The sequence below is a fragment of the Sinocyclocheilus anshuiensis genome, unplaced genomic scaffold (genome assembly GCF_001515605.1).
Source record: "Sinocyclocheilus anshuiensis isolate Anshui unplaced genomic scaffold, SAMN03320099.WGS_v1.1 scaffold465, whole genome shotgun sequence".
NCBI classification, from domain to species: domain Eukaryota; kingdom Metazoa; phylum Chordata; class Actinopteri; order Cypriniformes; family Cyprinidae; genus Sinocyclocheilus; species Sinocyclocheilus anshuiensis.
Window position 1 is genome coordinate 1,726,156 of NW_015539898.1, and position 12,752 is coordinate 1,738,907.

Consider the following 12,752-nt stretch of genomic DNA (forward strand, 5'->3'; position numbering starts at 1 on the left):
GTGAATACATCATATACCCATTTTCCAAATCGTGTTTTTGACTTGTCCTGAATCGCTTTGGTACACCTATATAAAAGTGTTTATATATGGACTATTTTAAAGCTGCGGAGTAACCCAGTACCTGTGTGACTTGTCATATAAATTTCTGTGTGTGTGTATGCAGTGTGATCTCCCATATCTGCGTGCCAGTGACTGTGCATGCGTGTTTCGATATAGCCAGCATATTAATATAAAACTGTGATTATACTGACTGGAACATCCTATTGATTACACAGTTTGAAAGCACACCTTTCAGCCAATCAGTATGCTTCTGTAGAGATACTCATAGGTGAATTTAACCACACAGTTAATTGAACTGAATCATTGCTATTAAAACAATCTGTATTTTGTTTACTTTATTTTATAAGTTGGAACAAACATGGTGGAATTCCTTAACCAGGCAGAGTCCACAAAACCCCATCCATTTGTCATGGCGATTTGAAATTGCCAGCAGATCTCCAAGGCATTGATCATAATCAATGGACAGGTAAGGATATTCTGGACAATTTTCAAAAGGAATTGCAAATTGTATTTTCAATTGCATTTTTCCACATGTGGATGCATAAATTGTGACATAGTCCAAACGCAACTGAAAATCTTGCATTACGGTTTGCGTTTTCGCTTTTGTGAACTCACAGTGACTTTTCAATTGGAAAAGCAACTGCAACTGTATTTCCCATGTCTTACAAGTAATGAACCTGACGTATTTAAATAGCAATATTAATGACCACTTCTGCTTTTTCAGTCTCTCTGCGTCATGCATGTAATATGCCAAAACTCAAATGGAACCACAATTCCTTTAGCATTTGAATTTCCGCTGCCTTACACGGAAACCTGTCAATCCGTGTCAGGGGTGGGACTATACTATGGGGCGTGTTTGTATTGGGAGTTGACGTCACTCACAGATGATTGTGCCAAATAAAATAATTCATAAATAATTTTGTCGTTTTTACCCCAAATCTCTCACTGTTTGCACTCTGATTGATGCACGTCGGCAAAACAACTCTACTCTTATTTGCATCTTACCCTATATTTTATTCCTCTCTTCTTGAGGCAGGTGAAAAGCATTTGGTTAATGGTGAATATTGACCAATAGTGGGTACCGTTGTGGCTCCCACTGTTAGCAGGGGATATTCGCTGCATTTGGGGTAAAAACGATAGAATTATTTATTGTGTAAGGTGCCAAGAATATAGGGAGACCTGGGTTGCACTGTCTGTTCTTTCACACGCATCTCTCGGAGTGGCAGCTGCCTTTAGTTGTGGCAGATTTTGTGGCAGCTGCCTTTAGCAGTGCCTTTACCTCCATTTACCAAGCATTTGGCACAATCGTCTGTGAGTGACATCACCTCCCAACACAAACACGCCCCATAGTATGGTCCCACCCCTGACACGGATTGACAGGTTTCCATGTGAGGCATTGGAAATTCAAATGCTAAAGTAATTGCGATTCCATTTGAGTTTTGGCAGGTTACATGTGTGACACAGTGAAAAAGCAGACGTGGTAATTAATAACACCCGATGTACTTGTTCTTATGATGCATCTACGCTAACATTAGTCTGTTTCGTTCTTGTTCCGAGGTCACCGTAGCCACCTGGATCCAGTCTGTATCCAGATCAGATGGTCACTGCAGTCACCCGGATCCAGTACGTATCCAGCCCAGATGGTGGATCAGCACCTAGAGATGACCTCTACAGCTCTGAATGTCAGCGGAGACCAGGACAACTAGATGAGCCCCAAAGACTGATCCCCAGTGAAGACCACGTCACCTCGACGGTCATTGGCACAAGACCATGGGAACCAGATGAGTCCTCTGCACAATCTGACTTTGCTGCAGCCTGGAATTGAACTGCTGGTTTCATCTGGCCAGAAGAGAACTGAATGTTTACTGTTGTCCTTTTGCATTATTACACACTATTTTCCTATTTAATACTGTAAAGCTGCTTTGACGCTGTATTTTTTAAATATGACAGGCTCATTACTCATAATACATGGAACATACAGTTGCAAATGGACTTTGCTTTTCCATTTGAAATTTGGCAGTCACTGTGCATTTGTGAAAACGCAAACAGTAATGCAAGATTTGCAATTGTGTTTGGATTATGTCACAATTTGTCACATGTGGAAAACACAATTGAAAATATAATTTGCAATTCCTTTTGAAAATTGTCTGGAATATCCTTCCATAGACAGGCTCTATAGCAGAGCACACTGCTCTCAGCTGTAGATCTTTGCTTCAAAGCTTTCTAAGTGTTTGACGATAGTTCACCAAAAATGAAAATTCTGTCATTAATTACTCACCCTGGTCTGAAAGCTCTCGGATTTCATCGAAAATATCTTAACTTGTGTTCCGAAGATGAACGAAGGTCTTACGGGTTTGTAACGACATGAGGGTGAGTAATTAACGACAGAATTTTCATTTTTGGGTGAACTATACCTTTAACTACTCTAAGCAGTGCGCATCTACCTAGGAGTCTTTATATACTTTATATAAATTTTAGGACATCTTTAAATGATTTTGCATGCTCCGTCTTTTTAAATTTTAATTGTCAATGTCACTGACAATGTCAATGTGTATTTAAATAGTTAAACATGTCAAAATGTAATAGTTAAACAGTTAAACGGACACATGGCATTCAGAAGTAATTTTCTTATTTATTGCAACTGTATTTCTGTGATTTTTGCATTTGCTGGAAAAAAATTAAATAATAAAAAAAGAAAATTGCATGTCGTTTGTCATTGGTACAAATTAACACATTTGTGAATGTCAGTTGGCATTGAAAATAATTTTAACAGTCTAAATAACCTGTATTCTTCATTATTTATTAATCCATGATTGTCTTGTTAAGCATAGGCAAAATTATGAGAACAACCCAGCAAGAATAACCCAGCAACACATCAATGCAAACACATAAATGGTAAAATTTACCAAATCACTATATCTTGGGTTTTCTCAACAACCCAGCCTGCTGGGTTACTTTAACCCAGCATGTGTTCGGTCCAATATTTACCCAGCGCTGGGTTGCCAATTGGGTTATTTTTAACCCAGCCATTTTTAGAGTGTACATGTGAAGTATTACAGTATTATCGTACAGAAAGAGAAACAATTTGCAAGTCAAGAGGGCTTTGTGTTTCCTGAAAGGTTTATCTGCATCAATGTATGAGCCACGGTGTTATCTTGTATGCTCATTATGAGCAAATGTCAATTTATACTGATCAAATCCATTCAGTGGTATTGTAATGACACCAAAATTTGCCTCTCATCGTACCTTCTCTATAGCTCTTAAGAGCCACAATAGAGCCACAAGAGTCACTGCCAATCTAATTCTTATTTCACACAGCAGTTAAATACACTTCTGTTTAGTTATGAAAAACAGTGACAAACACATTCTATAACCGAAGCGAGTCAGTGGGTATATGAACGGAACCGCAGCTGACATATACAGTGGAGATCAAAATGATAGAACAACCTTAAATTTCCTAAATTTCAAGGTCACTGCTTAGTCCTATTTGAAGTTATCCTATCAGGAGTAGAAGGGCAGTTTTTTAAGCATATTTCATAAATTAATTGTATTCTGAAGCACAGTATAAAAATCTTTTTGAGATATTTGAAAAAGAACTCTGATAAAAATTAGAGAACACTTACAGATACCTACAAGTTATTGGTGTTAATCTGGCACCTAGTGCAAATTTCCTTAATTATATGACAATATAATTATATACAATATAATAATTATAAACAATATAATATTTAACTGACAGCATTCCTCTAATTTTCACTGAGATTGCAAGATGATTGCTCTAAGGTTACTGAAACCCTACAACAGGAAGCGGTCCAGATGAAGGCCAAATGGATGACCCTTTCAGCCATTGCAAGAGAAGCTTCATTCTAAATCTGTGATTTCTAGAATGTTGCAGCTTTACAATGACACTAATTCATTCAAGTCCCCCAAATAGGCTGGTCGTCTAGGAAAAACCAATGCAAGAGAAGGCAGGATAATGCGGAGACTCTCAATGGGGAATCGGTTCAACACTGCAGCTGGAAGCATCATGAGTGCATTTAAAAATACAAATTCAAACTATCACTGCATTTTCTGGTAATCATAGCATTACATGCTTCTAAATTGCATGTTTCATTGCATTACATGTTTCTAAAGCAACAAATCAGCATATTAGAATGATTTCTGAAGGATCACTGTGACACTGAAGACTACAGTAATGGCTGCTGAAAATTCAGCTTTGCACCACAGGGATAAATTAAGCTTCATTCTAAATCTGTGATTTCTAGAATGTTGCAGCTTTACAATGACACTAATTCATTCAAGTCCCCCAAATAGGCTGGTCGTCTAGGAAAAACCAATGCAAGAGAAGGCAGGATAATGCGGAGACTCTCAATGGGGAATCGGTTCAACACTGCAGCTGGAATTGCTTGCCAGTTCAGCGATAAAAAGGGTATGAATCTGTCTCAGCACGTTTAAGAGAAGTCGGACTGAAAGTGCACTCTGCAGTGACCACGCCTCTCATCAGCAGAAAGAATCAAAAGGCTAGACTCCCGTTTGCTGAGAAGCATGTTGTGTGGAAAGAGAAGAACTCATCCAAAGTTCACTTTAGTGATGAGAGCAAGTTTAATTTATTCGGGTCAAATGGGAAATATTATGTTTGGTGTCAAACTGGGGAAAGACTGAACCACGAGTGCGTAAAGAAGTCAGTGAAAGGTGGAGGTGGAGGAAGTGTCATGGTTTGGGGGATGTTTTGTGCAGCAGGATTTGGGCCTCTTATACAGGTACATGGCAGGTGAATGCAAATGTTTATCAGAACCTCCTTTAGCAACATGCCTTCCCTGCAAGCATCTCCCAATCAGCCTGCAATTTTCATGCAAGACAATACTCCTGTCACACTGCAAAACGGGTAAAGCAGTTGCTTGAAGCTAAGAACACTGAAATAATGAAATGGCTGGCCCAGAGTCCTGATCTAAACCCAACTGAAAATTTCTGGGAAATCCTTGGCAACAAAGTTATGGCTAAGAAACCCACTATAGTCACAGAACTGTGGAAGAGACTGAAAGAAGAATGGACCAAGATCACACCAGCACAGTGTGAGGGGTCTCTACAATTCCTACTAATTGTTGACAGCTATAACCCTCCAAAATTTTAGTTGTAATCTTCATTCGTGCTACAGTGGTAACTGTTCTCTAATTTTGATCACAATGTTTTCCACAAAATAAATGTTTTTGTTGAAATGCCTTGGTTATTTTGATCTCCACTGTATTTTCTGGCTATCAATCATTAATGTTTTGGTCATCAATTTCTCTCAAGTTATACATAAATGACAGAAAAGAGAGATATGGTGTTGTCAGAAAGCAATATACACACATATGTGTGTGTGTGTGTGTGTGTGTGTGTGTATGTATGTATGTGCCATTTCCAGTGCTGGAAATCAAAACTATTTCATAAGCAATATCAATAGATTTATAGCTTTAAGGTTTCAGAAAAGTGAAATGAATGTGTCCATGATATATATATATATATATATATATATATAAATAATTGTTATATTTTTTATTTTTTATTTTAAAAATGTATATATACAAAAGTTCTATATATTACTACAGTAATTGGAATTGAACCTACACAGCATTTTTGAGCATCATGAGTGCATTTAAAAATACAAATTCAAACTATCACTGCATTTTCTGGTAATCATAGCATTACATGCTTCTAAATTGCATGTTTCATTGCATTACATGTTTCTAAAGCAACAAATCAGCATATTAGAATGATTTCTGAAGGATCACTGTGACACTGAAGACTACAGTAATGGCTGCTGAAAATTCAGCTTTGCCCCACAGGGATAAATTACATTTTAAAATATATTCAAATATAAAACTGTTATTTTAATTTGTAATATTTCAGAATTGTATTGTTTTAACTGTATTTTTATCAAATAAATGCAGCCTTGGTGAACATAAGAGATTTCTGTCAAAAACATTTTAAACATTTTGAATGGTAATGAATGGAAGCTACACAGAATTGTGATTATCACAGGTGTATTCGAACATCTAAATTGAACTTACACAGAATTTTTGTCCATTTTAGATACAATTGGCCTATGAAAACAAACATGCAGTCTAGGTAACTTACTAGAGTTTTAACGCACGAAAATATTGTATGATAGTACATAATTTCAGTATAAGTAGTCTAAACGTATTCAGAGACTTTAAAACACTTTATATTGTCAAAGGTAGGGCTGTGCAATTAACCAAAATTCAGTTTCAATTTCGATTTCGGCCTCCAACGATTATGAAAATACAGTAATCCAGATAAAACGATTATTGCGCCCCATTCCGCCCCGTTCCTCCATAATCAGTAAAATCATGTAACGAGACTTTTGCAAAACGGGACGTGCTTGATTTATTTAAGTTGATTAGACGTTGATTAGACGATAGACGTTTTTTAAAAGCGTGAAAGAACTTGCGCTTCCTCGGGAAGATTACTGTGGATGCGCTCAGAGATGGAACACAACACGGACAAAGTCATCTTTTAGTGCGTAAACGGTCACTGTGCACACACTTCGACACGGAACAGAACAATGACAAGTAAAGTGAACTTTTAGCTTAAGATGCGTACATAAATGGACAAATACACGCAAAAAAAATTAAAATGCGACGCTTGGTGATTATTCACAAAAACCCTCGTCAGTTATACATCTTAAGTGAATGTAAACAGTTGAGAATGAAAATACGTGTGGAACAGTATATTGGATCTGTGCAGCTCTGAAGTGACAACACAGGCTAATATTTCTGCTGCCGAATGTGTGCTTAATATTAATCAAACAACAAAAGACACATTCAAAATCACTCACTGCTCTTGACTGAACTGAAGGACTTTTGTAGCTTTAATAAGAAACAAAAGAAGTTTCATTCTTACAGTGAAGACAATGCTGTTTTATTTTACATTAGGCTATTCAATTTCTCTAGTAGGCCGTTAACTACTTAAAAAAAAAAATTTAAAGCACAGTTTGTTTTATTTGTATATTTTTTATTCTATTGTATTCTTTTGCTTTTTTATTACTGGCATTGTATTCCTTTGCTTTTTTATTACAGTTTAATTATTTTCAATAATTTTGAGGACCTTTTTTGTTGTTTTTTAACTAATATTATAAATTATAACTAATATTTTGGTCATATGGCACAATAATAATCGTTTTAAATAATCGTGATTACAATATTGACCAAAATAATCGTTATTATGATTTTTGTCATAATCGAGCAGCCCTAGTCAAAGGTATTCAAATGAACCAGCAACAAGTCCGTATGTAATTTGCATCCTGTTTTCATCCATTGCATAGCTAGCATGTGAATTTCACACTCTCCAGTCACTAATGTACAGGTGACTTTGGTCTTTTGTTCCGTTTGCACCTGACTGACGCGTACACGTGCACCAGGACTGTCAGTTCTCATCACACCAGCGTTGTGTCCTTTCTGGTTCCCTGTGCCTAGCTGTAGGCCAGGTGGCTCATTATCCCATCCGTGCTCAGTGGCACCGAGACAAACACTACACACTACGTATGCCAGTGAAGCTAAATATAGCCATGGCTCATGATTATATGCACACAGTAGCAGGGCAGAGAAAGTGATTACAATGCACAACAACTGCACAGCGGCATCTTGACAAATGAGATCTGTCAATGTTCTATTCTTCAAAGCCACAAGCTTGCTTTTGTTGCCATGGATGGGTGACGTGGGGCAGCCATGTGTGTGTGTATTTGTGTGTGGTCACATCACGCAGGCTGGCAAAGGTGGCTGATTGCCAGGAGGTGGCAGGGTGTGATTATGCGAAGATGGCACAATCTCATTTCCAGGGGAAGGACGTGAGGAGGGCAGCGTTGAGACTTGGCTTCATTTCCGTGAAGTTTTGCAAGGCAAAAATGGGTCACAGGTCGTTAGCAGTGGGGAAATATAATGCTATATAGAAATATTAAAATGCATAAACATTTAGTGAAATTTTGCTGGCGAAATCCAGTCATTTCAATAAGTATCTGTGCAATCTGTAATGTGACCCCTCCTTGCATGTCAAAATAATTCTGACTTAACTGTTAGAGTTGACATAAAATTGACTATATAAAGGTGAGGTCACATTTCACAGGCGAAATCCAGTCATTTCAATAAGAATCTGCACGAACAGTGTTTCACTAAAGGGCGAAAAAATTTCCAGTGCAGATTTCACTCATGTTCAAGTCTGTCCCATGAATTCACTGTGCTAACCAACAGAAAGCTGCTTGGTTTGAAAGTGACTTCTGTATGAGCTGTGCTTCAGACATCACTAAAGTACTGACAACTGACTTTTTTGACTGCAGATTTCTGATAATTAGCATAGCGAAATAAGTTAGATTTAACTTTCAAAGTTGACATAAAATTCAACCATACAAAGGTGCGGTCACATTTACCAAAATTTCGGGGGCAAAACTTTAATTTCATTTAATTAAAAAACCATGAGATTTCGCTCATGTTCAAGCTCATCACATGTATTCGTATAATCTATTTTCTAAGTGCATGTTATTCATCTTATTGTGAATGAATTATTTATGCATATGTGCAATTGGTAACATTTTATTGGTAAAAGTTTCTATTTGTTAACATTAGTTTTTAGTTACCTCATTAGTTAACATGAACCAACAATAAAAAACACTTAATATTAATTTCAAAATGTACTATTACTTTATTAAAATCAAAAGCTGTGTCTGTTAATGTTTAATAGACCTGAACTAACATGAACTTACACTAAACAGTTGAAGTTTTTGGACTGATGCTAACAAAGATTAGTGAACACTGTGACAATTCTATTGCTCAATGTCCGTGTGACATCAGTGGTTCAACTGTAAAGTTACGAAGCTAAGAGAATACTTTTTTACGCCAAGAAAACAAAGTAGTTACCTTGCTGTCTATGGGAGGGTCAGAGAGCCCTCAGATTTCATAAAAATATCGTAAATTGTGTTCCGAAGATGAACGAAGGTCTTACGGGTTTCGAACAACACGAGGGTGAGTAATTAATGACAGAAGTTTCATTTTTGGGTGAACTAACCCTTTAAACCCGTCTCTGCAGTCTCATCTGCCTCCACTTTGGTAAGTGCAGTGCCCACATCTCAAAATTCAATCAACAACCAATGAAATGAACCTAGTCTCCTCCATACATATTTTTCTGTTACAGGAGAAAACACTTCTCATATTTTCCCATATTTGTATTGAGACCAGTCAAATCTTAGCCAACTCTGAGACAAAATCTAAGCGATCTGACCTTTAAGACCCAGAACACAGACTTTTGCCTTGGACTTGAGAGTAACCACCTACAGGTGCATCTCAAATTAGAATGTCGTGGAAAAGTTCATTTATTTCAGTAATTCAACTCAAATTGTGAAACTCGTGGGAAAACATTTCTCTTCTCCGTTACTTCTCATTTCTGAGTGTTGTGCATTCACTTTCTTCCTCTTGCACTCCTGTTTTTTCATCAAGTTCCTCTTATTTAAAATGCTGATATCAACACACTGAGTGACGACATGAGGATGGTTGTCTTACCCTAAAGTGCTGATAAATCCACTGGTGGATCCCTCCGCATACAGGGAGCAGATGTCCCCGATGTGGAGGAAACTGGACATTTTGTCGGACATTTGGCTCCACTTTTCGTTGTGCCTGTGGAAGAGATAACAAACAGATTAAGGTGCAATAAAATCAGCATAATACCAATATGTCCTTTATTCATCTTATTTAGACATAGGTTATCATCAGACATGGAGATAGCGAGACAATAATGGCGTGAGGACCATGGGGATGCATTCGAGAAAATGAGAATTTGCCATTTTGAGATGGCCTAGTTTTTGAAAGGAATTCAAGGTCCTTCCGCTGTATGGGTGGATAATGAGAAAAGCACTAGAAAATACAGCTGTGCTATGTGCTGAAAAGACACTTAATTATGTGCACATTTTGTTGATTCTTTGCAATGTACTTTCTGTACCTTTCTAAAAGGCTAAAATTTAATGCCGTTTGTTGAAAATATGTTTTATGCAATGCAAACTTAAAGATTTGGTTTTCTATGTATTGTTGCTAAGTTATATATTATACATTCTAATGAGGCACTGATTATAAGACTGAAATATGCTATAAGAAATAAAGCATCAAATACTGTATAACAAAGCATCTGTTAGTATTGATTGAAAATTATGAAAAAAAACTCAATATTATTATTTTCTAGCAGAAAATCATTTAAAAAAATTATATTTAGGTCTATCCTAAATCAGACTCAAAAGCCAAGATATAAAAGTGCAGTACCTGGAGCAATAGTTTATCAGCAGATATCAAATTGTTTTACTGGCTTATGTAGAGCAACAAGATCTGACAAATAAGAGGGCACGAGACCATTTAAAATTTTAAAAATTATTAATAGGGCCTTGAAATCGATCCGATATCTAGCAAAGAGCTAAGAGGGCCAAAAACAACAACATCCGTTTTGTTCTCATTTAAGTGGAGATTTTGCGGGGGCATTGAAAATATTAGCAATATGTATCACTTTATGTTTAGGCTAATAGATCGTTTAGCACAAGCAATAGATCAAATGAACAAATATGCACTCAGATCCTTTATGTATTCATTTGCAACTAATCCAATGCTAAATCCAATGCCAAATAGTTAATGCTACATTCAGCTGGAGATGAAGCCTACAGTTCAATCAATGACAGACAAGACCAGAGAACATCAATAAGGAACAGGGCAGGCTGCACAGATGCTCAATATAGGCCTATATATCAGAGTAATACAAACAAATACAGTGTTGACAGTGTTGAAATAATATCTGCCTTTATCTTAACTGACAGTTTATGCACTATTGGCAAAAGAATGGAACTTTGTTTTCTTTGTCTGATTACAAAGACTAAAGACTAATTATTATTTGAACAGTAAACATGCTGTACCTGTGATATCTCCATTGATAAGCCACATCATGCACTCATGCTCTGTTTGAAATTCAAATATTACCCAAGTGTATAATGTACATGTTTACTTTATTTTACCACACAGTTTTCTGAAATTCTGATTGGTCAGTCATGACATTAAGCGGTCAAATGTTTCTGAATTCATGTTTGGTTCTTCTGCATCTCTACAAGGAACAAAATAATACTCTGAACGATATTTCATATTCATTTATTTTATTTTTGTACTTGATAAGATAAAATAAGCTATAAAAACCCTGTTGGAGTGTGTTTTGTGATAATGACTGCCTGATTGTACATTAAACCTTAGTTAGTGACTGAAATAAAGTTGATAGGTACTCGGAGTCTGCAATGACATCTGTGCAGGAACAATAATAATGAATTACATGCCTACTATGACAATAATTGGCTAAATGAGCTGCAAATCACAGGAACACCTTAAAACAATTCTCCATATTTTTCAAACTGACAAACATCTCAACCATAAACTCACTATAAGTCTAAATATATACATATTTTCAAATACCACATATTTATAATGGCCTAGTAAACATGCTGAATAATTGTATGATGGACAGCTAATCAAAACTAACCCATTCTCAAGTTTATACAATAATTCTTGCTCTAAAAACAAGTTAGGCGAAACGCAGTGCAACTGGCCAAATCGATTTGCTCCAGCTGTTTCTGCCTTACATAGTACTTGAGGAGATGTCGTTTTCCTGTCAACTGTAAAGCATGGTATTTGGGAATCTTGAAAATCTTTTAAAACTTCCACATTAAAAAGTTACACAGTATGTGGCCTGTAAAAACAAACAGTGGATGTGTAGCTGGAATGACAGATGTATGTGGGCTGTCCCTGAAACACTGACTCGAATCGCTTCTTTTTACTGTGTGGTTATTTAAATGTGGAGGCGGGACTTGTCTGATTATTCAAACTACAGTCTCTATGTATGGAAAAATAGTTTTACACAGACATATAGGCTACAGCTGAGACATCAATCTTGACACTGAGATCAAACAGAAAACCTTACTTCGACAGGTGATGATAATAAACAGCCTCGAACCTAGCAGTGCAGCTTTTACTAAACGAACCGCTTCAATCCAGAAAGACACTATAAACACTAATACTGTGAACACGACGGCAGAATAATATATTTTAAGAGACTGTATCCACTGTCTCGAGGATGTCTGCGGTCCACCTGCCTCCTCCAGCAGCACTTGACACGGTTACGTGGAAACATTCTAAAATTGTTACATTGCTACCGCGACAACATCAATCAGTACACCGAACGCCTTCATTGATACACTGTAACACGCTGTCAAACTTCCGTTCTGCTCTCACTGATGGATGCTTCGGTCACATAACGTTATCCACTGCCTGACGCTGAGGTCTCCTTTCGCAGCAAGACTTCAGCCGAACTTTACCTTCTTCAGAAGGAGACCGTGTCGGGAATAAAACACTGGCGATGTGGTCAGCGACACAACTGCTCCGGCCGGGATTCCTCGTATAATTCCATGATATGCGAATGTCCCCCAATTGAAAATCGCGGCGTCTAGTTGCCAGTTGGATTTTGTCCGCAACTTGTCCGCTTTCTCACCACCTCCACATGAGCCCTGAAGCTCCACCCCCTAACTGAACGCGCATCATGAGTGAGAGATGATGGGTAATGGAGTTCTGAATCTATACACAACCAATAAACAGAGAGAGAGAGAGAGAGAGAGAGAGAGAGAGAGAGAG

General features: G+C 37.2%; 1 protein-coding gene across 1 annotated transcript in view; it reads right to left on the reverse strand.

Moving 5' to 3' along the window:
- The window catches only part of itpr1b (inositol 1,4,5-trisphosphate receptor, type 1b), a 157,794-nt gene extending 145,110 nt beyond the window's left edge, over positions 1-12,684 (reverse strand). The window contains exons 1-2 of the mRNA XM_016482756.1: positions 12,440-12,684; positions 9,609-9,722 (exon numbers count right to left, since the gene is read on the reverse strand). Coding sequence (XP_016338242.1) covers positions 9,609-9,700 — 92 coding nt within the window. The 5' untranslated portion in view covers positions 9,701-9,722; positions 12,440-12,684. The remainder of the gene's footprint in view (positions 1-9,608; positions 9,723-12,439) is intronic.
- Positions 12,685-12,752: the final 68 nt, after the last annotated feature.